Below are 26979 nucleotides of genomic sequence, written 5' to 3'. Positions count from 1 at the left end.
TGCTTCACAGTACTTTTACAACCCTCTCTAAGCGATCGGTTAGTTAGGCCATGCCCACCCAGCAACCAAGCAGAGAACCCCCTTGCTAAAACGTTTGAAGCCCACCCCTGCTTCAAAGAGGGTTTCCTCTTGGATCATCATCTCTGGCCTCACTTTGAGAAGGAAAGCAGATTGGAAGAGCACCAATCTGATGCCAATTACTACAGGCAGCCTGAAAAGAGTTGTGTGTTTTCAGAAGGCTTTTGAATTGGGGGGGCATGGGATAAAAAAATACCCAATCAAGCAATTACGACACTGTTGAAAGGACAGATATTCCATCAACAACATACTTCTGCACCAGAGACATTTGGCCCCGTGTATGTGTGTGTGTGTGTGGGGGGGGGGGGTTGCCTGTCTAAAACCATTGTCGGCAAACATTTACTTAACCTCTAATGTACTTACACAACCAATGGAAAGCAACTTCCCTACTGTAGCCAAGAAAAAGACATGGGGATGTCCGTGAAATGAACTCAAGAGGACAAAAGTTGACGGAGTTAGCAGAGATGGGCTAAACTGACTGCTTTGATTAAAGAAGAAGAAAAAAATGCAATTACTTTTGTTCGGACTTGGAAACCACTTCTGGACTTTGTGCCTGAGGTGGTGAAAAAAAACCTTTGAAGCATTGATTTTGGAGGTTTACTCACTAGATAAGGTTTGTTGTTATAGAAAAGGCGAGTTTAGAAAAGAAAGAGAAAATAAGGTGAGATGTGGAGGAGAGGTAGGGGAAGAAGAGAAAGAGGAGAGGAGGGAGGAAGAGAGAAAAAGAGAAGGAGAGAGGGTAGGAAGGAGAAGACAGAGGGTAGGAGTAGGGGAGAAGTAAGGGAAGGAAGAAGGGGAAGGAGAGGAGGAAGGAAGTAAGTAGAGAAGGAAGGGAGGAAGAAAAGAAAAGAAAGAGAAAATAAGGTGGTGTCACAACAGGTGTGAAGGATGGTAAATAATACATTCCAAATTATACCTTATACCCTTTTAAATGGAATAATAATAATATAAGAATGGCAAAGAAAAAGAATAACTATGTGAATGTATACCTATAACTGCATGTAAGAGAATAGATGACAGTAAAAATATAAAGCACAATATAGGTAAATAATACTTGATCATAAGTAGCTAAGTATAAATAAAGAAAGAAATGTATATATAAAAAAAGAAAATGCGAGTTTATACTGAATATATATATATATATATATATATATATATATATATATATATATATATATATATATATATATATATATATATATATATATAAATAAATTGATGCCATTATCTTATTCTATTGCACCCAAGGGAATTGGAAGTCAACGCCTTTTCTTTCTATTAAAACACCACCACCACCACCCACTTTTCTACACTTTTTGGAAGTTGTGGGAGCTTCATCCCTGGAGGCTTTCAAGAAGAGACTGGACTGCCATCCGTCAGAAATGATGCAGGGTCTCCTGCTTGTGGGGGAGGGGGTTGGACTAGATGACCTACAACTGTGATGGCGAACCTATACTTTTTCCCCCGTAGACAAAGATAGCGAGAAGAGACTGGACTGGCATTTATCAGAAAGGGTGCAGGGTCTGCTTGGGCAGGGGGTTGGACTAGATGACCTACAAGGTCCCTGCCAACTCTGTTAATCTGTATCTAAAGTCTGGGGTGGAGTTTGGGGGGGTTGATGGATTGTGTCTGTTTGTTCTCGCCGCCGTCTTTCCTGGCTGATCTGGTCCTTGCTTGTCCTCTGACCTGATCTCATAGTATCTCTCATCAATGAGCCGTCACCCTGGGGGAAAAGCTGCCTCTTAAATTATTATTATCCGGTCAGTCCTCCCAAATCTTCTTAAGAGGGAAGCCCAGCTGGTATTTTCAACGGCCTCTTATGAACAGTAGCAAGTAGCTAGCTTTTCTTTTTCTTTTTGTCAAAAATCCTGCACTGTTGTGATATGGTACAAGTTCACACCCAGCAATCCCATCCCAGTAGAGGCTTCTTAAAAAAAAAAAGAGAGACTTTTTAATATTGCTAAACCAAATATTATCAGTCTTGTTACTCCACAAAGTCTCTTTGATTCCACCCATATTTTTAATGGAAGAAATCAGAAGCCTGACAATTTAATGCATAAAAACTTGATTTTGTTATACGGTTTGAATATAAAAGGCAAAAAACGCAAATGAAAATAATAGGAACCAGAGGGGGCGAAAAAGGGGAGGGAAGTTATAGATTAACAGAGCTGGATGGGACCTCGGAGGTCATCTAGTGCAACCCCCCCCCACCGCCCAAGCAGGAGACTCTACATCATTTCTGACAAATGGCAGCCCATCTCTTCTTGAAAGCCTCCAGTGATAAAACTCCCACAAAAGTGTAGAAAAGAGGGGGGAAATAGAAAGAAAAGGCGTTGACTTCCGACTCCCTTTGGCGCAGTAGAATAAGATAATGACATCCAACTAGCCAGGCCCAGTTCCTGCCACCGTTCACCGTATGTTTCAGCCTCCAGTCCCCTAAAATCATCCTGCTTGCTCTTCTCTGCACTTTGTCTAGAGTCTCATCGTTTTGATAGTCAGTCTGTCTGTCTATCTCCATCTATCCCTCATCTGTCTGTCTGTCCGTCCACCCATCTATGTATGTATCTATGTATATGTATCTATGTATGTCTCTGTCTGTCTGTCTGTCCGTCCGTCCATCTATGTATCTATATGTATCTGTCTTTATGTCTCTACCTACCTACCTACCCATCCATGTACCTATGTATCTATGTATGTCTCTGTCTGTCTGTCCGTCCGTCCATCCAAGCATCTATACGTCTCTGTCTCTACCTACCTACCTACATATCCATCCATTCATGTCTCTCTCTCTTTCTCTCTCTCCTATCTGTCTGTCCGTTTGTCCATCTATGTATCTATCTATGTATCTCTATGTATCTCTTTATGTATCTATGTATCTCTGTCTCTACCTCTGTATCTCTATGTATCTCTTTATGTATCTATTGGTGCACTGACAAATGCGCGCTCGACAAAAGCGCGCCGACGAAACCGCGGCAAGAAAACCACGAGTTCTAAATCGCACCGACGAATGAGCGCAGAAGCGCGCCGACAAAAGCGCGCCTTCAACAAACAAGAAATAACCGCGAGTTCTAAACCTAACCCTAAACCTAACCCTTACCTTAACTGAAATCGCGCTTTTGTGGGTGCGTTTATGACATCGCGGTTTTCTTGCCATGGTTTCGTCAGCACGCTTTTGTCGTGCACGCATTTGTCGGGTAACGGTATCTATTTCTCTATCTATCTATCTATCCATCTATCCATCCATCCATCCATCTATCTATCTATCATCTCTCTCTCTCTCTCTCTCTCTCTCTGGCTTCCACCCCTAATTCCCCCACCCCCGCCCTACGCACGGAGGTCACACATGACCTACAACCTCCTGAAGTCATTTTAATTGGGGTAATTCAGAAGAACTGGAAACCACCTCAGTTTCAAACAGAACAATAGCTGGAATAAACAGACCTTTCACTTGGAAATGAGGCCGTTTCCTGCCTTGCTTATAACGGCAACCCTCTCGCTTCTCATTTACAAGAAACCCCAAAGGCTTGGAAGGGCCCGATATCCCAGGGATGATGACTAAACGGGAGTCCAGTCCAATGAAGATACCAGCTGTTTGGACTTTCCTTTCTTGAGAATTTCCAAAGTCTTTCCTCTCCTCCTCCCGACCCTTATTACTACGTATTTGCCAGCTAGGAAATCCTGGGGGAAACTTTGTTAAGAGGAAGCTAAGAAAATTAAAATTTTCGTGCACTTGGCAGCCTCTTTATGTGCTGGGAAACCGGTTGGAAAGGATCACCAGGGAATCACGTCTTTTACACGATCTTCTGACCATATTACTTTCCCCCCTCCTCCCTGTTGCTGACCACGAGAGCTGCAAAAATCCACCCCCCCCCCCAAAAAAAAGATGGGATTGCCAAACCAAGCTGGGTAAAGTCTATGCTTTGTTCGGTGGTGCCAGCCTGCCTCCCAATTCCTGCTTCAGCACGAAAGCAAAGCCCTTTGATTTTAGCGTGCTTGGCAGGATTAATAATCAGATTTTACGAAAGCAAGCAACTTTTGAAGAGGCTCCCCGTGCGACTGGGGCTGGAGACCCAGCAACAGAGGCCTCCTCGGGCCTGCTTCACACACCAAACAACACCAGGAATTTGGCTTGTCAACTCTTTGCTATTTAAGGAAGTGTGGGGGGGGGGGGGGGAAACACCAGCCAGAATCTACAATTGTGGGATCAATCAGAGATCAGCGTTTTTCTAACTTTAAGAGGGGTGGGCTTCAACTTCCAGAATTCCCCCACCAGCGCTAAGATTTGAAAAACATTGAATTAGAGGGTCGTGGGTTAAAGATATGGCCCTTAACTTTGATTTAGTCAGGAGAGGACGTGTCTTTTGGTCTTTATAAAAGACTCTGTGGAACATCACAAACCCAAGAAGACTTGAACAGATTAACAGAGTTGGAAGGGACCTTGTGGGTCATCTAGCCCAACCCACCGCCCAAGCAGGAGACCCTACACCATTTCTGACAGATGGCAGCTCAGCCTCTTCTTGAAAGCCTCCAGGGATGAAGCTCCTACAACTTCCGAAGGCAACTTCTGTTCCATCAGTTGATTGTTCTTACTATCAGAAAATTCCTCCTTATTTCCAGGTTGAATCTCTCCTTGATCAGTTTCCATCCATTATTCCTTATCCGGCCTTTGGGTGCTTTGGAAAATAGCTTGACCCCCCCACTTCTCTGTGGCAGCCCCTCCCTCAAATATTGGAAGCCTGCTATCCTGTCTCCCCTGGTCCTTCTCTTCCCTAGACTAGCCAGGCCCAGTTCCTGCAACCGTTCTTCCTATGTTTTAGCCTCCAGTCCCCTCATCATCCTAGCTGCTCTTCTCTGCACTCTTTCCAGAGTCTCCACATCTTTTTTATAGTGTGGTGCCCAAAACTGGATGTGGTACTTTTAAAGGGGAGTAAGATCCTTGAGCTGCTTGTTGCTTGCTTTCCAACACAAGTAGTGTGAGAAACGCACAACCAGGAGTTCAAACGTCTTGCTTAAGTGCTTCGTGTTTGCATAGCCTCCCTCCAACTATTTGCTTTCTGGACGTGATTATCGGTGTCCTACCGTGCCTTGCTCAGCAAAAGGGGACATTGGGCAAAGCACAGCCCACGCGCCCAGAGGTTCTTCCCTGGTACCACGTTAGATCAAACGAAGTATTGACCATTAATTGGGGCGTCCCTCCCCTGACCAGTTCTGAACATTTGCAAGGCTCCCGGGAGAAAGGCCATCGAACCAATGGGCACCAAAAGAAAATCTCCAGTTGGAACAGAACAGGCTGATAAAAGTGACCTTATGCGCACAACCAGGCCAAACACACACACACACACACACACACACACACACACACAACGGTGGGTAAGTGGCCGGAGAGGCACCCTGGCAAGAGAGCCTCGCGGCTTTGCCCAGGGTATTAAACATGTGACGAAACGCCAGGAGTCTGCTTCACGTGCAATTCACAAGAAAGGTGGATTTAATATAAACCCAACTTGGTGTTGACGGAAAAAAAAGGAAACAGTTCAGCGACACAAGGCAGATCTGTTATTTATTTCGGCTGACTTTTATTATCAACAGTGTCCCTATTCTGGGCTCTTATAAAACGCCTTTCTATGCACGTGGCTAATCTGCATTCCAGGCAATGATGGGAATTCTACTTGAGTGGTAAGGCTGATGAGGTGGGGTGGGGGGGAGGCAAATTTAGAACGACGGAATAACAGAGTCGGACGGCACCTTGGAGGTCTTCTAGTCCAGCCCTCTGCTCAAGCAGGAGACCCTATCCAAGGCAAATGGTTGTCCAATCTCTTCTGAGCACCCACAACTTCTGGAGGCAAGTTGTTCCACAGATTAATTGTTCTCGCTGTCTGGAACTTTCTCCTTAGTTCTAGGTTGATTCTCTCTTGAATGATCTTCCACCAGTTAGTTCTTGTCTGGGCCTCAAGTGTTTGGAAGAATAGAATCCCAGGATCCTACAGCTGGAAGGGTCTTTAGATGGTTCCACCACAAAACCACGTTCGACTAAACCGCGCTCGACGAAACCGCGTAGCTGACATCATCAACAGTGCGACAACAGCACGGAGACAGAAGCACGCTGTAAACGCTAAACCTAAAATTAACCCCTAAACCTAAACCTAACCCCCCTAAACCTAATCCTAAACCTAACCCTAACCCTTAACCTAATCCTAAACCTAAACCTAATCCTAACCCTTAAACTAACCCTAAACCTAACCCTAAGCCTAACCCTAACACTTAACCTAACCCTAAACCTAACCCTTACCTTAAGTTGAATCGGCTTGCTTTCAAAGCGCTATTTAAAGCGCCCTTCTTTCTCCGCGCTCGCTGTTGTCGCCCTGTTGATGACGTCAGCGATGCGGTTTAATCGGGCGCGGCTCAGTCGAGCGCGGTTTTTTCATGCCACGCTTTAGATGCCTTCTAATCTAGTCCTGGGGCTCAAGCAGGAGACCCCGTGCCAGAGATGCCTAACCTTTTTGGTGTCAAGTGCCCAGAGCATGCACCCGAAACCCCAAAATGAAATGCGAGAGCCGCCCCCAGGCATGTACCCCCCGTAAAATAATTCTGCGTTATTATTTTGTAATAACCAAATCCGGCGAAACAACTGGCCGCTGTGATACAATTGTATAATAATAATAATAATTTATTTGCAAAGAAAGAAAATGCCAATTTTTCTAAAACAGTCCTTTTTAGAGTGGAAACCTTTTCTAAAAGTTCTAAATAAGGTTATAAGGGATATTTGATGCCAAACCGGTGACCTAATACATTCCGAGCACGGCTCTGCATAATTTTTTTTTTTTTAAATTCCAGGGAAGACTTCTGATTCACATACATTATTTATGCAATTAAAAATATATGCAAATTCTGCAGCATACTCCAAAATCGCGGTCGTTGACTTTAAGCATTTACCCGCGTGGGATTCCTGGTGAGCAATTTTTAACCTTCTTAAAAAGGGGCCACGTTTTGGGGAGCTGGTGGATTTCGGAGTGTAAATGGCCTCCAGTTCATGCCTTCCACAATAGCAGCATCATTTCAGCAAAGTCAAGGGGGGGAAAAACAGATTCGCTTAATGACCATGTGATTCCCTTAACCGCTGCAGTGTATTGGCCTACCAGGGGTCGAAAATCTCTCAATAAATTGTGTGCTGACGGTTGTCGCACATTGGCGGTTGTGACGCATATTTTTAGCGACAGGGAGCCGCAGCAGAGGGATGAAAGAGCCACATGTGGCTCCGGAGCCGTAAGTTGCTGAGCCCTGTACTAGAGGAACAAAATCCAGAAAAAGTTCCTACAGAAAGAAAGGAATCTCCGAACATGAATAAATAATTAAAAAAGAAAAACTAAAAACACCAAACCAGTGATTTTGTTCTCACACGCAAGCTGATGCCCCAGTGAGGAATTTCCTCTTAAAGAGATCTCTCTCTTGAGCCCTGGAAATACTGCACAATTATGCATCCAACACACACACACACACACACACACACACCTCCCCAAAAGAACACTAGGCTCTTTGGGAAGCCGAAAACCATGAAAACCTGTTTTTCTAAATGGTGAAACATAGGAAGACTTTGAAAAAAAGAAGCAGAACAATAATATTCACCCATCGAAGATGACTGAAAGGGGGCAAAACAAGGGGGCCAATCGGTCATCCGGGAAGCCAGCCTCTGCAGAGCAGCGCACACGGCCTTCACCGATGAGGAAGTGAAGCACGAACAAAAATAGCCCCTTTCTCAACCATGAACATTTTCAGTTATGTGCAAGGCTGGCTGGGGGAATTCTGGTTTTTGGGAGTCCACGCATCTGAAAGTGACCAAGGTTGAGAAACAAAAATCTAACCCAGTGGTGGCACACAAAGCCCTCTCCGTGGGCATGTGTGCCTTCGCCCCAGCTCTGTGCCGCGTATCCACAAGCGCCTCCCACCGGCTAGTCTTTGGGTCCCTGCTGCACATTTGCGAGGGGGTGTATGCATACACGGGGCGCACGCATGCACCCACGCTTTGCTGCTTGGGTGGGTTGCAGGCACATGCACAATGGTGCACGCATGGGCACACATGCGCCTGCGACTTGCAGTTTGGGGGCGTGCACACACTTTGGGCACTTGGTGGCTTAAAAGATTCGCCGTCACTGGTCTAACCTCTCTCCATTTTATGCCACCCAGAAAATAGGCAAAATTGAGGCTGGAAGAATATCCTCCAATCCGCTTAATAATGGTGACATGGCTGATACCTCCAAGAATTCTCACGGGCATCTCTCTTCTTGGAAGGGTTTGGAGCCCTGTATAATGTTCGTCCCCCGTTTGAGTTTTATCTAAGCATTCTGGAGAAGCCGGGCCAAGGCATGGATTAGGCCCAAGGACATGGGGGATGACTCACCCTACGGAGAGACCAAATCCTTGTGGTTGTCCTTGGGGTTCTCGGAGTTTGGTGGTTATCAGTAGGTTATCGACCTAGATAACACAATCGCTAGCTCTGATGATATTACCCAGCTTGGTCATGAAACGTCTGCCAGAAAACAACCAAGCTCGGAAACCACAATTGCGCCCTGAGCATAACGAATAAGGTGCTCTCTTTCTACCGGGACCAAACTCTCGCCCGCCCGCTTCTCTATCAGGGACCCCCACGCAAATTCCTCCTGCCGTTAATGTCACAAACCCTCAAAGCTCTTCCGAAATAGGAAGCCAAGACTGCAGCCTGACTCTTAGTCATCCACTGGATTTTGCGTTCTGAAACATCCCGACGCAAAGAAGTACCCAAGAAATGTGACATTGGAGGAAGTTGCCCTCAGTCATATATAATCTATCATGTGCCACCTTTCTTTCTTTCTTTCTTTCCCTTTCTTTCTTTCTCTTTCTTTCTTTCCCTTTCTTTCTTTCTTCCTCCCGCCCTCCTTCTTTCTTTCTTCCTTCCTCCCTCTTTCTTCCTTCTTTCTTTCTTTCTTTCTTTCTTTCTTTCCCTTTCTTTCTTCCTCCCTCCCTCCTTCTTTCTTTCTTTCTTTCTTTCTTTCTTCCTTCCTCCCTCTTTCTTCCTTCCTTTCTTTCTTCTTTCTTCCTCTCTCTCTCTTCCTTCCTTTCTCTTTCTTTCTCTTCCTTCCTTCCTTCTTTCTTTCTTTCTTTCTTTCTTTCTCTTTCTTTCTTTCCCTTTCTTTCTTTCTTTCCTTCTTTCTTTCTTTCCCTTTCTTTCTTTCTTTCTTTCTTTCTTTTTCTTTCTTTCTTTCTTTCTCTTTCTTTCTCTTTCTTTCTTTTTCTTCTTTCTTTCTATTTCTTTCTTTCCCTTTCTTTCTTTCTTTCTCTTTCTTTCTTTCTCTTTCTATTTCTTTCTTTCTTTATTTTTCTTTCTTTTTATTTCTTTCTCTTTCTTTCTTTTTCTTTCTTTCTTTCTCTTTCTTTCTCTTTCTTTCCCTTTCTTTCTTTCCTTCTCTTTCTTTCTTTTTCTCCTTCTTTCTTTCCTTCCTTTCCTTCTTTCTTTCCTTCTTTCTTTCTTTTTCTTTCTTCCTTTCCTTCTTTCTTGTCCTTTCTTTCTCTTTCTTTTTCTTTCCTTTCTTTCCTACTTTTCTTTTTCTTTCTTTCTTATTTTTTTTCTTTCTTTCTTTCTTTCTTTCCTTTCTTTTTGCACAGTCCAATCCCAAGTCTGGCAATCTTACCCAATGACGACTCAAGATAAAGCGGGCTAATGAGATTAAAAGCAGCCTTTACATTTCAGCTCTTAAAAGACTTTTGGCGGTTGGCTCCTTACACCCTCGGTCCTTTGCATACATTATCTGGTTTAAACACTTCCAGGACGTCCTGATTATTTGGATTACACAGTGGGAACCTTGCATGCTCTCTCTCTAATGTGCTAGTCTACGTCTGCAATCATCGGCCAGCGGTGCCCTTCGTCAGTGTTTCTCAACCTTGACGGCTTTAAAACGTGCGGACTTCAACTCCCAGAATTCACAGCTGGCCGAGGAATTATGGGAGTTGAAGTCCGCACGTCTTAAAGCTTGTCAAGATGGAGAATCGCGGCTCTTCGGAATTCCGTGCAGAACAAACAAAGGCAAATTTTCCCCCAAAAGAATGACGTGACACGAGTTTGACCAAATAAGGACAAAAATAATATTCAAAGCACTTTGGTTTCCAAAGGAATTCCATGACAGATCTCTTTTGGGGGCAAAAAGAGAAATAATAACAGCACCATTGAGTGAGAGATTGCCAAACACGCACGCATCCAAAGTTTTAGGCTGCCTCAAAAGACCTCAACAAATCCAGTGGTTTGTTACAAATGTTAATTGACAAAATAATATTTCTTCCATATAGCCTGCAATTGCAAAATTATCCCAGTTCCGCACCTTCTCTCTTCCCACTCTAAATCCTTCATCAATTTGGCCACTTCAGACCACTGATGAAATGAATGATGCCTCACAAAAGTTTCTACCTTTTCATAAAAGGCATTGATCCGAAAATGTGCTACCCTCTTCCTGATTTGGGTGACACAAACAGGAAGAATCTGGAACTAACTTTCCAGGATTTTCATTAAAAGGCACAAACTTGTGAGAGAGACAGCTCATATTACTCTCTTAAAATGACTACCATACCCCACAGCATGACGGGGTTGTGCTAGTGAGATTGCATACTTCCCCTTCGCAGGTGTATAATTTCAAACTCCCCATGCACATCCTGAATTAAGGAGTGGAATAAACATTTCAAAGCCGTGCAAGACTCAAAAAAAAAAAAAGTTGAGCTTAAAGATTGCGAGAACATCTGCAGGACGGATTTATTTGCAGCCTGAGAAATTATTCTGGAGCCCCAATCAATGGTTACAAATAATAATAAAAAATAGTTTTGCTTTAACTGTTGACCCCAGACAGGCAACGCAAACTGCCTTCACAGTGAAATGTTTGCCATTTGTCCTAAAACAGGGTTGGGAAGGAGGAGTCTGTGCTGTTATGTTCTCGCTGTCATCATCTTAGCCAACATTGCCAATAATCTAAGACAGTGTTTCTCAACCTTGGCCACTTGAAGATGTCCAGGCTTCAACTCTCAGAATTCCCCAGCCAGCATTCGCTGGCTGGGGAATTCTGGGAGTTGAAGTCCGGACATCTTCAAGTGGCCAAGGTTGAGAAACACTGGCCTAAGACTACCTGTGTGGGTTTTTACATCCGAAAGATTGATCATAGTTAAATAGAAAGACATGCAATAAATCAACCCCATTCCTCAGAGACAGTGGGGGGGAAAGGTTATTTAAGATAAAACCGTCCTTTAAGAAAGTGGGATTAGAAAGCAAAATCAATGGGGTTGATTTATTGCATGTCTTTTCTATTTAACTATGATCAATCTTTCGGATGTAAAAACCCACACAGGTAGTCCTAGGCCAGTGTTTCTCAACCTTGGCTACTTGAAGATGTCCGGACTTCAACTCCCAGAATTCCCCAGCCAGCGAATGCTGGCTGGGGAATTCTGGGAGTTGAAGTCCGGACATCTTCAAGTGGCCAAGGTTGAGAAACACAGATCTAAGAGAAGGGAAATTGAAATTGATGAAGACTGCACTTCCCCTTCTGAAATCACTCGCAGGATACGGCATGCCAATGGAAAGAGGAACCATCTTAATTTTGGGACCGAGGACATACCGGAGTGAATAATCTACTGTCCAAAATCCCCCACTCTTTGTTTCTGGACGACTGAGCAGAGAAAAGCTTCTATTTTTAAGAGCAAAGATCATTTCCAAATACATGACAGCGCGCAACTGTTGGAAGAAACCAACAAGCTATTTTTATAGTCAGAAAGCTTACCAAAGATTTCTCCATTTTTGGCATATTCCGTCACAAGGTAAAGCATGCTTTTGGTCTCCATCACCTGTGAATGAAAGACATAAAACATCATTTTAAGTGGCAAAAAGAGGGAAGGGGTGGCGGCGGGTGTGTGTGTGGAAATCCCAGGAAATCTTTGGAAGCAACTTTTTAAATATTTTTCCTGGGGTGAATGAAACACCAGAGGTTATCATGACACGTAGACAAATTCTTTTTTTTTATTTTATTTAAAAAAAAGATTTTATTGGTAAAAAGAAAATACAACATCCATAACTTGTAAAAAACAATACAACTACATTTCGAGATATTCCCATACTATCAAATCCTTATAAACATCAAAGGTTAGGTATCTTATTCCTTCCCTCCCTCTTCTCTTCCCTCATTTCTTCTTTTCCATACCCTTTTCTTCCCTCCCCCCTTACTTCCTTCTCCCCTGCCTTCCCTCCTTTCTTTCCTCCTTTCCTCCTTTCCTTCCCCCTCCTTTCCCTCCCTCGACCCCCCCTCCTTCTCACATACCTTCCCTCCTTCCCTTCCTCTTTCCCTCCTCCTTCCTTTTCTCTTAATCTCCCTCCTTTCCTCCCTCCTTCCTTCCTTCCTTTCAACTCTCCTTCTCTCTTTCTTTCCCTCCCTCTTTCCCTCTTTACTACCCTCTCCTCTTCCCTCCCTCCTTCCTCCCCCAGTTTCTTCTCTTTCTTCTCTCCTTCTTTCTTCCCACCTCCTTTCCCTTCTCTTCTTTCTCTTCCTCCTCTTTATCCTTCCCCCCTTCTTCTGCCTTTCCTGTTCCTCTCCTTTCTCCTCTCCATCCTGACTTCAAATTTAGACAAATTCTAAATAACTTCAAAAATTCAAAAATTCAAAGGTGAAGAAGGCTTGATGGAGATCAGGCACCCCCAAATTGGTGATTAAAAGGAATGCCTCGTTACCGGAACACAAACAACCTTAAGATATATGGAGGTTTCTCAGAATAAACCGCAAAGACGAACGTTGTGGGATTTGAGCCAATATGCTGAAGCAATAACTTCCAAATTAGCAGGCGAACAAATAAAATCCATAGTCCTGAATTCTGCATCGCCTCCCTGACACATCTAAGCATTTACTGTGGGGATGCCAAATATAAGAAAACAATGCCAGATAGTTGAAGGCAGAGACAAGATAAATCACTTGGCACCAAAATGAATAGATGTTTTTTTGGGGGGGGGGGAAGATCAGCTCTCATTAAACAATTCTCCAATGGCTTTTGCACAAAATAGGAAGGCAAATAAGAACCACAAATGGGGTTTTTGAAATCTTGCAAGAACAGAGTATCCCAATACTCTCGTCCTTGCCGGTTAACCGTATTCTTCTCCAGGGTGTTATAATTTGGGGTGAAGAGAAGACAGCATTGGTCAAGTGGGGCATTTTAGATGGCCCAACTAGATCAGTACCAATTTCTGTCTCCCAAGTGTTTAAATACGGAAATGAGGGAATTGGATGGGATCCACAAAGGGGTTTATGCCAGAATACGTTTGTCTGCTTTCAAGCTATCACAAGACACTTCCAAGAACTTCAAATATATATATTTTTTCCCCAAATCGAACACAGATTGCAAAACCTCGTGTGCCGGAGAGAGAGAGCTGCTGGCGTTTGTGAATAATAATCTCACTTAGAATGTTAAAACAGCCTGGCCCCTTCTTGAAACGAGGGAGGGGAGACCGAAAGGCTTTTAATAAATGTTGGAGAAAGTTGGAGACTTGCAAAGCTGGGAGGGTTTTTCTCGGGCCTTGAGAAGAAGTGCAAGGATGGCGAGCGAGGGCTGCGGCTATTTCAGACCAGGCCTCCTGACACACACAAATCAGCAAAGTCCCCAACGTAATTTCTCAGGTTGAGATAAAGGATGCCGGCTCTTCGCCATAGTTGGTTAGAACAGAATGGGTCTGTCTCTCTTTCTGTTTGTCTATGTATCTATGTATCCATCTATCTCTACCTATCTCCATCTCTCTCTCTTCCTCTCTCTCTTTCCATTCATCCATCCAACCATCCATCACTCCCTCCTCTCTCTCTCTCATCTATATCTATCTATCTATCTATCTATCTATCTATCTATCTATCTATCTATCTATCTATCATCTATCATCTATCTATCATCTATCTACTCTTATCTATCTATCTATCTATCTATCTATCTATCTATCTATCTATCTATCTATCTATCTATCTATCTATCATCTATCTACTCTTATCTATCTATCTATCTATCTATCTACTCTATCATCTATCTATCTATCTATCTATCTATCTATCTATCTATCTATCTATCTATCTATCTATCTATCATCTCTCTCTCTCTCTATCATCTATCTATCTACTTCTATCTATCTATCTATCTATCTATCTATCTATCTATCTATCTATCTATCTATCATCTATCTACTCTTATCTATCTATATCTATCATCTATCTATCATCTATCTATCTATCTATCTATCTATCTATCTATCTATCTATCTATCTATCTATCTATCATCTCTCTATCATCTCTCTCTCTCTCTCTCTCTCTCTCTCTCTCTCTCTCTCTCTCCCCACCCACCTACCTACCTACCTACCTACCTACCTACCTACCTACCTACCTACCTACCTATCATCTTCTACACTGCCCATCTCACCAAAGTAATTCTGGGCAGTTTACAAACAACACTATAAAATAATATAAAAATGTGACTAACAGCACAGTTAAGAAAAGAATTTTTTAAAAAAAACCAGATTAAAATTAACAAATTAAAACTTAAAAAAAAACCAGTGAGGAAATCAACAAGGCTGAAAAAGATTTGCATGAAACACCACCCAACCATAGTAAGCTGGGAGGCTTCTTCTGAATGTATTTATTGGCGAAATCATTGGAAGGATTTGGATAATTAGAAGTCAAAGGAAGTCTCGACTGCTCCATAGCAAAAGCAAAAGGCTTTTTAAAGATGACTAAAAGAATCCTGATGACAGCTGGCTGCTTTTTCCAGAAGATCTCAGAGCATGAAATAGTATTATGTTGAGGTTTTTTTTTTTTTTAACGATCTGGATCGTTCTCTCATGTCTAAATTCCAGTTCAAATAAGTAAGCTGTTCGTTTTATTATATCGCCATTAACCGCTTGATTTACAGCCCGCTGTCAATATTGAGACATGATTTAATAAAAAGCCCCAGCCAATCCTTGTTAAACCAAATGTTTCTTCTTTAAATGGTGGGGAGGTCTCTTCTTCTTGAGCTTCAACATTTAATACGAGTAATTTGCTAATGACATTGGGTAAACTAATAAAGATAGTTCTAAGCAAGACATTTACAGGCGTCGGAATCCGATGGCATCTGGTGGCCCACAGCACAGCTTCCGAAAAACTCTGCTCATTTGACTGATTCACGCCTGGGATTTGCTCCTGAATTACTGCCTTCCCTCTCCGCGCTTAAAACTTCTGTTCTTGAGTTTTGGCTCACTCCATGGTGAAGTCTCAACTACTTCCTTCCCTGTTTCCCCAAAAATAAGACAGGGTCTTATTTTCTTTTGACCCCCCCTCTGAAATAAGCGCTCAGCCTTATTTTCGGGGAGGTCTTATTATTTTTGAGGTGCAGGAGGCGGCAATAGCAATAGCAGTTAGACTTATATACCGCTTCATAGGGCTTTCAGCCCTCTCTAAGCGGTTTACAGAGTCAGCATATTGCCCCCAACAGTCTGGGTGCCAAGGTGGCGCAGTGGTTAAATGCAGCACTGCAGGCTACTGCTAGATCAGCAGGTCAGCGGTTCAAATCTCACCGGCTCAGGGTTGACTCAGCCTTCCATCCTTCCGAGGTGGGTAAAATGAGGACCCAGATTGTTGGGGGCAATATGCTGACTCTCTGTAAACCGCTTAGAGAGACCTGAAAGGCCTATGAAGCGGTATATAAGTCTACTGCTATTGGGTGCTCATTTTACCCACCTCGGAAGGATGGAAGGCTGAGTCAACCCTGAGCCTGGTGAGATTTGAACCGCCGAACTGCAGATAACAGTCAGCTGAAGTAGCCTGCATTACTGCACTCTACCCACTGCGCCACCTCATGGCTGCTGCGGTGTTGCAATATTTTCGGGGAGGGCTTATTTTAGTGCATGCGCTCAAAAGCCCAATTGGGCTTATTATCTGGGGAGGTCTTATTTTCAGGGAAACTGTCAGCCTCCGCTTTGCTGCTGCTTAGGCTGCCATTGAAACGGGGAGGGGGGGGCATAGTATTTGGGAGAGGAATCATGATGTGCTGGAGGAAGATTCTAGACGCTGACCTGACCATCTTACTGCGCATGCGGAGGAAGGGAGTTTCCCGCCAAGGCTAACTGTCCAGCATTCCATCCTGGTGATGTCTTTTGAAGTTATCTCCCACCTGACAGTTGGGTGCATTATAATTGGACTATGGACTGGGGTGCCAAGGGGAGGGGATTGAATTATACATGATATTATTTGCTTTCGCGCCTAATTAACCAGATTCAGCTTAGCTTTGCTACTGTTTGTTTATAACTAGTAAAAGTACACTTAGCAATAGCAATAGCATTTAGACTTATATACCGCTTCATAGGGCTTTCAGCCCTCTCTAAGCGGTTGACAGAGTCAGCATATTGCCCCCAACAACAACCCGGGTCCTCATTTTACCCACCTCGGAAGGATGGAAGGCTGAGTCAACCTTGAGCCGGTGAGATTTGAACAGCCGAACTGCAAAACTGCAGTCAGCTTGATTTCAAAGAAATGGAGTTGAGTGGTTTCTTTCCTGATTACTAAATGAAGTCGCAGCTGACAGAAACAGGGTAAGATCTCCCTGGATAATAATCCCAATCGGGCATTTGAGCGCATGCGCTAAAATAAGCCACCCCCCCAAATAAGCCCTCCCCAAAAATATTGCAACAGAGCAGCAGCCATGAAGTGACCACGCTCGCCGCCTCCTGCACCTCAAAAATAATAAGACCTCCCCGAAAATAAAACCAAGCGTTTATTTTGTCTTATTTTCGGAGAAACACAATACCTCGGTTCTACAACTGGCTGCCATCATTTCAAACACCTGGTTCATGAGAAAGACTTCTGTTCAAAATCAAACCATCCTTCTTTATCAGACAGATCAACGTTGAGTATCAAAATAAGTAGCGTTTAACTGTTTAAAGGGGCATAATGTAGCTTTCTGTATCGATGTTACATAAACTCCTGATTGCTTAATACTTTGTGTGCGCATACCACCCGCATAAGATAAAAGATAATCAATGCTAATGGAGATACGCTGCCCTAGACAAGGACGTTTCTAAGATATTCACTTGATTAATGCTAAAATGAAATTCTTTTTGGTAGGACAGCATGGAGGAACATAACAAGGAAGGCCATATTAAAGTCAAATATTATGTGATCTATTTAAACTTTCAAACTTATTTAAGAGCTGTATTTGTCTGAAGGAATTAGATCAGTCTTCAGCGCTTTGGCCAGTAGCAACTCACCGATAAATTGGGAGAGTTGATAAACAGGTTCCACATAAATTCATATTTGCGGAATATGGATTAGCATTAAGTGTAAGAAATAGAAAACTAAGACTAGCCACTTCGTATACAGAAAACTTGTACAAAATGTTTTATAGGTGGCATCTTCCTCCCACGAGGTTAGCAAAAATGAATAAGAATCCATTTCTGCAGCGTTAGAAATGTAATTTGGCTTTTTATCATATGTGGTGGTTATGTACAAAAGCCAAGGAATTTTGGCGTCAGATAAAGACATGGTTGGAAGAGATGTTAGATCAAAAGATAGATTTGAAACCAGAAGTATTCCTATTAGGAATAATAAAAGAAAAATATAGTAAAGGAGTGACATATTTAATGCTGCATGGGATAACCGCAGCAAGATTCGTATATGCACAAAATTGGAAAAACAGAGATGCCCTCACGGAAGAAGCGGTAATAAAAATTTTTTTTGATCTGTGCAGAAATGGACAGACTGACAGTAGAAATCAGAAATAGAGATGAGACAGAATATTATGAAATTTGGAACAAAATGTATCAATGGCTGGAAATGAGGAAAAGGAATCGGAACAGAATATTTTGAGGATTGTAAAATTGGAATTGGACAATACATAGATAAATATATAAAGGAGGATAAGGGGATGTGTTAATAAGGTTAACGTAGCTATGTACGATAAGCGGAAAGTGCATTTGTGGTTATGTTAAAATACGTATGGAAATGACAAAGCCAGAGAGGTCGCTTTATGTCCAATGTTTGTAATGTTTATTCAACTAAAACCAAATTTAAAAAAAAGGGAATTCTGGGAGTTGAAGTCCGCAGCTTTAAAAGGGCCACAGATGCCCATCCCTGCTTTACACCAAGAGTAAAAGTCACGATACAAATGGAAGCTGGCAAATTGTGGCGTAGGGAATCGCTCGACTTGAACACGCTGGGGCAAAGCTATTCAGGTCACACCGCAGATTACATAAACAGGATCCTGTCAGGGATCCCACTGATCCATCCGACCTTATGTTTAGCGAGAGCCAATAACCTCAAGCGTCTCACTGCTTTCCTTAAAAGACTCTTAAGCCAGGATTCTTCCCCAACGTGGCTTGTTAGTAAGAAAGTGGGCTGATGAATCTTGGCTTCCTGCTCCACTCTTTCTTCAAGCAGAGACAGATAAACTAACCAGCAACCAGGGTGGAAATGTTCAGCATTATGCCCAAGCCATGGCCATTTCTCTTAACACGCCTGGGGTTACCGTATTTTTTTGGAGTATAAGACGCACCTTTCTCCCTCAAAAAAGAGGGTGAAAATCTGGGTGCGTCTAATACACTGAATACAGCATTTTTGGCCTCCTGAAACCCCGCTCCCTTTGAATAAATTGCCGTGCAGAGCCTTTAGGAGGCCTCCAGAGTGCTCCTGGGGGCTGGGGAGGGCAAAAATGAGCAGAAAAAATGGGCTGTTTTTTGCTCATTTCTGCCCCCCCCAGCCCCAGAAGCACTCTATAAGCTTCCTAAAGGCTATGCATGCCCTTTTTGGGGGGCAAAAAATGGGCCTGGTTTTTGGCTCATTTTTTGCCCCTCCCCAGCCGCCAGGAGCATTATAAAGGCTATGCATGCTCTTTTTTTGAACAAAAAATGGGCCTGTTTTCGTGAAAAACGGGCTGTTTTTGGGAGGTCTGCAGAGTGTAAAACCTTTTTTCTTAATTTGCCTCTTCAAAATCTTGGTGCATCTTATACTACAAAAGATACGGTAAACATTTCTAAACCTCGGTTCCTTGCAGACCAACAAACTGGCTAGAAGTCAAGCCATTCAGATATACGATGGTTTACCCTGCAAGCCTTTGGTTAGCATAGCTGTCAGCCCTGCAGATGAAAGAAACCACATAGGCACAATTGTGCAACATGGGCAAGGCCTGCAGATAATCCTTGACATACGAAACGTTCCTGTCACTAAGCGAGACAGTTCAATGAATTTTGGCCCATCTTACAACCTCAAGTTAAATCACCGCAAATCTTAATAACATGGTTGTTAAGGGAACCTCGCTACCCCCCTTGAGTTCGCCTGTCAGAAGGTTGCAAAGGGGATCGCGTGACCCCGGGACGCTACAACCGTCATAAATAAGGAACAGTTGCCAAGTGCCTGAATTTTGATCATACGACCGTGGGGATACCACAACGGTCGTAAGTGTGGAAAATGGTCATAAGTCACTTTGCCCAACGCTGTTGTAACTTCACAGTCACTAAACGGATGGCTGTAAATCCACCTGTACTTGCTAACAATTATTAAGTCAAGATTATAAGTCAAGAGGAAGGATTGAGTCTGTCCTCTGCACCTCCATAACTGTCTGGTTTGGCTCTGCAACGCAACAAGACAGACACGGACTTCAGAGGATAATCGGAACGGCAGAATAAACAATTACTGCCAACCTGCCTTCCGTTGAGGACCTGTAACACTGCACGAGTCAAAAAGAGGGCTGAGAAAATATCTACAGACCCCTCGCCTCCTGGACATAAATTGTTTCAACTCCCACCCTCAAAACGACGGTATGGAGCACTGCACACCAAGACAACTAGACACAAGGACAGTTTTTCCCCGAACGCCATCACTCAGCTAAACAACTAATTCCCTCAACACTGTCGAACTATTCACTAAGGCTGCATTACTGTTACTATTAGTCTTCTCAGCGTTCCTATCACCCACCTCCTCCCACTTAGGACTGCAGAACTATAACTTTATTGCTTGTATCCTTACGATTATATTGATTGTAAACCTGATTGATTATTTGTACCCTATGACTATCACTAAGTGTTGTACTTTTATGATTCTTGACGAACGTATCTTGTCTTTTTATGTCCACTGAGAGCATCTGCACCAAAGACAAATCCCTTGTGTGTCCAATCACACTTGGCCAATAAAGAATTCTGTTCTGTTCTATTCTATTCTATTCTACTCTATTCTTATTTCTATTCTCTATTAATTCTATTCTATTCTATTCCTATTTCTATTTCATTCCATTCTGTATACACCAAAGGCAAATCCCTTGTGTGTCCAATCACACTTGGCCAACAAAGAATTCTGTTCTATTCTAAGATCCTGGCATTCAGAAGCTGTTGCTGCTGCTACCGATTTTCCAAACGGAACACAATTCCTGCAGACTAGCCTCAATCGGTTAAAAAACTCTTGTTCTTTTCGACAATGACCGAGTCAACAAATTTTAAGGCCGGCTCCCCCTTGGCTTTTCGTTGCCGAAGCCAAGGGAAGTTCAGGCCGGTGAATTCATGAATTATTCAAAGCCATACAGCTGTTAACGTTCAAAAAAGGATGAAGGGGAAAAAAAAACTAACCTTGAAGGATCTGAAGTATCAAATTGTTTCCAGATTTGTACATTGGGAGGGAGAAATTACTGCTCAATAATTCCACCAACAGCAACCAACCACGGATGAATTAAGGATTTCCCCTGTCACTTTTTTAACTTTCAGATTCGACAGGCGAGAGACAGAGAGAGGGGGGGGAGGTGTCACATACCTGATAAAGCTTGATAATATGTGGATGGTCCAGCATTTTCATGATTTGTACCTCCCGGTAAATTTTTTCCAGGTTCACAGAATCGAGCTGAGATTTGTCGATGATTTTTATTGCCACCTAGAAACACACAAAAACAAAAGGATGAGATCAGCCCTGCCTTCATAAGCCGCTTCACCAAAGTGCAAAGAAACTGCAAGAACCAGTTTTGACTTAATGCTGAACCATCGCACGAGGGGTGGGTGGGGTGGTGGATTGAGTGAGAGCAAATATTATATATATATATATGTGTGTGTGTGTGTGTGTGTGTGTGTGTGTGTGTGTGTGAGATATTTGTGCTGATCAATAAATAAATAAAGGGAGACTAGTATAGATCTATTTCAAGCTATTTAGCTCTCATCAGCTAGCCATACCCTTACTGGGAATCGAGCCTGTGCTGTATTCCCAGTAAGGGTATGGCTAACTGATGAGAGCTAAATAGCTTGAAATAGATCTATACTAGTCTCCCTTTATTTATTGATCAGCACAAATATAACAAACGTAACAAAAAGGCAACAGTAAAAAAATATTGGGTCTGTCTGGATGGTCTCTTGTGACGAGCCGAAGGACAGAGAATGGAAGTAGTGATCTTCCTCCCATATTTGGGCATACTGGGGGTTGTAATATATTTATATTTATATTTGTATGTATGTATGCATGTATGTATGTATGTATGTATATATATTGTATAAAAACCAATGCGGTGCTTGAGTTGATGGAAGCTGGTTCCTGAAAGAATGGGATCCACACTCACTGGCTAGCGCATTTCTCCATAGCAACGTGTTTCAAAGACTTCTCCTAAAAGTAGATTTTGAGAATATACTTCTCCCATTCGATTAGCACTGGATCCCATTAATTTATCTCGTTTTACTCTTTACAGCTATCCTGCTGTGAGAGAACGAGTGGCAGGAGCGAGGGGGAGAGTGAAGAGAGGGACCAGCCTAATCTCTACATAGTCACAAGCGAGATCGGCCCACTCTTCCTTGAGCACTGTTGGTCCCTTATGTAACTCTTTAACAAGCGTGGTGGCGCAGTGATTAGAATGCAGGACTGCGGGATACTTCTGCTGACTGCCGGCTGCCTGCAATTTGGCAGGTTCAATCTCACCAGGCTCAAGGTTGACTCAGCTTCGGTCCATTCGAGGTGGGTAAAATGAGGACCCAGATTGTTGGGGGCAAGAAGCTGAGTCTATAGACTGCTTAGAGAGGGCTGTAAAGCAGCGTGAAGTGGTATATAAGTCTAAGTGCTATTGCTACTTTCCTTCCTTCCTTCCTTCCTTCCTTCCTTCCTTCCTTCCTTCCTTCCTTCCTTCCTTCCCTGTTACTATTCAATATTGCAAGCTAATTCTGCTGACTGTCAGGAGTTCGATCCTGACTGGCTCAAGGTTGACTCAGCCTTCCAACCTTCCAAGGTTGGTGAAGTGAGAACACAAGATTGTTGGGGACAAATATGCTGACTCTGTCAACCGCTTAGAGGGGGCTGTAAAGCAGTATATAAGTCTAAGGGCTACTGCTATTAGTGGTGAAGATTCATGTGCACAGGCTACAGCAATAAATCAGTTTAACTGAACCTAATCCGGAGCATCGACTGTCGTCCTGTTTGTGCTAAAATGGGACAGAGAGCTTTAAAGCGAGGCTTAAGTATTGAGCCTTATCCTGGCCACCAGAGATCACAAGGGAGAGCAAACTTTCTGAGGTTTATCGTGGAGGAAAGGATAAGCAAAGCAAGGGACTGCGGCCGAGAAAGAAAACAAATAAATAAACCAGACATTGCTTCACACCAAATGTGCCTCAAAGGTTGCTCCTATTAAAAGGGCATGACTAACATGTTGTGCATTAGTCATAGGTTTAACTCACATTCTCTGTGCTTGCAGGAGGAATCTCCCCACCTACTATTCCTCAGAGACGGGGGGGGGGGGGGGAAGGTTATTTAAGATAAAACCGTCCTTTAAGAAAGTGGGATTAGAAAGCAAAATCAATGGGGTTGATTTATTGCATGTCTTTCTATTTAACTATGATCAATCTTTCGGATGTAAAAACCCACACAGGTAGTCCTAGGCCAGTGTTTCTCAACCTTGGCCACTTGAAGATGTCCGGACTTCAACTCCCAGAATTCCCCAGCCAGCGAACGCTGGCTGGGGAATTCTGGGAGTTGAAGTCCGGACATCTTCAAGTGGCCAAGGTTGAGAAACACTGGCCTAGGCATACAATGAACCCAACATTCAGGTTGCTAAGTGAGATTTATTAAGTGAGTTTTTTTCCCTCCCTTACGACTTTTCTCACCACATTTGCTAAGTGAATCAACACAGTTCTTAATGAATAACCAGGTTGTTAAGTGAATCTGGATTCCTCATGGACTTTACTTGTCAGAAGGTCACAAAGGGAAACACTGCAACCGTCCTAAATGTGAGTCACTTGTCAAGGATTTTAATGTAAATCAGGTGAAAAATAGTCCTTCCTTCCTTCCTTCCTTCTCATCTCTCCTTCCTATCTCTTTCTCTTTCCTTCCTTCCTTCTCCTCATCTCTCCTTCCTATCTCTTTCCTTCCTTCCTTCTCCTCATCTCTCCTTCCTATCTCTTTCCTTCCTTCCTTCCTTCCTTCTCCTCATCTCTCCTTCCTATCTCTTTCTCTTTCCTTCCTTCCTTCTCATCTCTCCTTCCTATCTTTCTCTTTCCTTCCTTTCTTCCTTCCGGTTAAAATGCTTTTTTAATGCCGCTGTAACTTTGAATGGCCACTAAGCAAAATGTTGTAAGTGGAGGACTCCTGTATATTATTATACAACCGCTAAGAGAAAGCTAAGCCACTTAGCTTAACACAATTCAAACTATCTACAAATCTGGATATATTTTTTTTTAAAAAAAGAGTCAAAGAGACAGCCATTTAGAAATTTAAATAGTAAAGGTTCCATTCACACATATGTGCTAGTCGTTCCTGACTCTAGGGGGCGGCGCTCATCTCCGTTTCAAAGCCTAAGAGCCAGCGCTGTCCGAAGACGTCTCCGTGGTCATGTGACCGGCGTGACTCAACACCAAAGGTGCACAGAATGTTGTTCCCTTCCCACCAAAGGTGGTTCCTATTTTTCTACTTGCATTTTTTTTTTACGTGCTTTCGAACTGCTAGGTTGGCAGAAGCCGAGACAAGGAACGGGAGCTCACTCCGTTACGCGGTGCTAGGGATTCGAACCGCCCAACTGCCATCCTTTCTGATCGTCTTAGCCAACGCGTCCCCGTGAGAAAAATTAAAATACGCCCATGTTAAAATTAAAAATTAGAATTTAGGAGTGACCAACTGAAAAATCACAGTGCATTGTCAGTGAAGAATCAGGAAAGAACAAGGTGACCTCTAAAAAAATCAGTATCAATTGTTCTCGTTCTCTCTCTCATACAAACGTTGGCAGACAGGTTTAGCTTATAATTACACAATGTGGTTTATTTGGTTTTCACCCCCTTATCAATCTTCGGAGTTTTTTTATTAAGTTGCTTTTTATGCAGACGGCGTTATTCTGAACTGTTACGGTACCACCACCACCCCCTTTTTCATATGTTGGACAATACATGGTAGAGGCAAATATTGAATATTAAAAACCAAAATGGCTCTAAGCAGGCACTTTTCTCCAGAATATTGAAAGCTGCAATCCATTTGAGAAAGAGAAATGGTGAAAATTTCTCGGCGAGTAAAGGGAAATCTTTCTTGGTGGTGCATATATTTAGTTGGCGTAATTTGCTGCTCGCAAAGACAGTGTAAAAACTATAAGCGCATTTCCCGAACACCTCAAGATTGAGAAGACAATTATCCTCATCCTGCCGGTTGGTGGGCTTCCAATAGCATCCCAACTCAGTGGTGGGATTCAAATTTTTTTTACTACCGGTTCTGTGGACGTGGCTTGGTGGGTGTGGTTTGGTGGGCGTGGCAGGGGAAGGATACTGCAAAAACCCCATTCCCTCCCGATCAGCTGGGATTCGGGAGGCAGAGAATAGATGGGGCCGGGGCCAGAGATGGTATTCCGGCTCTCCGAACTACTCAAAATTTCCGCTACTGGTTCTCCAGAACTGGTCAAAACCTGCTGAATCCTACCTCTGGCCCAATGGGAAGAGTTAAAAATGCTTCTTAAAACTTCTTTTAAAATGTGAATAAATGTAAATAAGACGTTTACAGCAGCGTTTCTCAACCTGGATAGTTTTAAGATGAGTGGACTTCAACTCCCAGAATTCCCCAGGGTGAATTCTGGGAGTTGAAGTCCACCCATTGTGAAGTTTTCAGAAACATGGATTGAGCCCCATCATCTCCTTCTTCTATGCATTGATTTTAGGCAAATCTGGTTGGCATGCAGGGGGCACAAAAAAGGGACTGTAAGGTACAGATAGTCCTCGAGTTACGCCCACAATTGAGCCCGACATTTCTGTGGCTAAGGGAGAATTTGTTAAGCGAGTTGCGACCATTTTTACAACCTTTCTAGGCACAGTTGTTAAGGGGATCACTGCCGTTGTTAAGTTAGTAACTCGGTTGTTAAGTGAATCTGGCTCCCCCCCACGGTGGAGTTTGCTGGTCAGCAGGTCGCAAAAGAGGATCAGGTGACCCCCTAGGACGCTGCAGCGGTCGTAACTACGAACCAGTCTCCAAGCGTCTGAATTTCGTTCACATGTTCGTGGGGAGGATGCATAGGTAACCATGGAAAACGGTCGTAAGTCGCTTTTTTCAGGGACGTCGTAACTTGGAACGGTTACTAAAAGAACTGTTCTAAGTTGAGGGCTAATCTGTACTTTTCATCTGTCCCAAAATATTCGAAATATCCCCAGTCAAGTTTTTTCTAAGAACAGGTCTATTTAGGAGGGATTATTTTCCAAGCCCCTGTCATCAGCAACCATCCTGGGCAGCAAAATTCCACTGTAACCATCTGCGGAAACCCAGCGGTGGTTTGATGCAATAGGAAATTCCATCTTTTCTTCTTCTTCTTCTTTTTTGGCCTTATCGGGGAAAGCACTTCTATCTCGAACAGCGCTGGAACCTAGCGATCGAGGGCTGCAAAGCATTGTGTCACGAACACAGGCCTGGAAACTGAAAGTCAATCTCCCCGGGAGAAGCACCCAACCCACACTTCTCTTGTTTACCCAACAGATAACCAGCTTATGAAAATGTCACCACGTATAATTAAGATGAGCAGGGCTTCCAACGGAGACAGAAAGAATAATCAGCAGAAACAGCTTTTATTAGAAACTAGCTGAATATCCGTGCTCGATAAATTGACACTTACAGCTTGGAAATTAAGGAGTAGTTATGATCGGCCTCTCCTATCCCCTTCTCTCCCTCAGGCTGGCCCCATTGATCCTCTCCCCTCCAATTCTCTCCCTTAGGCTTGCCCCACAGAGGCCTCTCCTATCTTATCCCCTTCTCTCCCTCAGGCTAACTCCTTAGCATCAGAGCATTTTTCAGGTGGGGAGGGCGAGTAGAATGTCTAAACTCCCAACCCACAGGCTGGATGAGTCATGAACTGGCCACGCCCACACCCAAGTGGTAGTTGGAACAGAGTTCTTTTCAGGTGGGGCGGGGGAGTTTCTCTCCCTCAGGCTTGCCCTACAGAAGCCTCTCCTCTCCTCCTCTCCCTTCTCTTCCTTAGGACGGCCCTTTGATCCTCTCCAAACTCCCATCCCACAGGCCGGATGAGTCATGCGCTGGTCACACCCGAGTGGCAGTTGGAACAGATATCTTTTCGGGTGGGGAGGGGGAGTAGAACTCCTTAGCATCAGAGCATGTTAATAATAAGAAATGCTAATGCTCTGGTCGTTTCGAAAAATCCTTTCTAAGAGCGCACCTTAGAAGAAGAGGAACATACATGCCCCATTTCAAGTTGTAAGCTTTACGGTTCTGGAAGTTTCATGATCGCGGCATGAGAGCCGAGGTGGCGCAGTGGTTAGGGTGCAGTACTACAGGCCACTTCAGCTGACTGTTATCTGCAGTTCAGCGGTTCTAATCTCACCGGCTCAAGGTTGACTCAGCCTTCCATCCTTCCGAGGTGGGTGAAATGAGGACCCAGACTGTGGGGGCGATATGCTGATTCTGTGAACCGCTTAGAGAGGG

At 43.4% G+C, this 26979-nt stretch overlaps 1 protein-coding gene across 1 annotated transcript in view; it reads right to left on the bottom strand.

Moving 5' to 3' along the window:
• SIK2 (salt inducible kinase 2) overlaps positions 1–26979 on the bottom strand; it is a 67739-nt gene that overhangs the window by 30810 nt on the left and 9950 nt on the right. Inside the window, exons 2-3 of the mRNA XM_032228812.1 lie at positions 20869–20985; positions 11862–11925 (exon numbers count right to left, since the gene is read on the bottom strand). Coding sequence (XP_032084703.1) covers positions 11862–11925; positions 20869–20985 — 181 coding nt within the window. The remainder of the gene's footprint in view (positions 1–11861; positions 11926–20868; positions 20986–26979) is intronic.

Source organism: Thamnophis elegans, chromosome 13, assembly GCF_009769535.1.
Source record: "Thamnophis elegans isolate rThaEle1 chromosome 13, rThaEle1.pri, whole genome shotgun sequence".
In the NCBI taxonomy this organism is placed as follows: Eukaryota; Metazoa; Chordata; class Lepidosauria; order Squamata; family Colubridae; genus Thamnophis; species Thamnophis elegans.
Note: the sequence above shows the minus strand (reverse complement) of the source record. Positions and strands in the feature narration are given on the sequence as shown.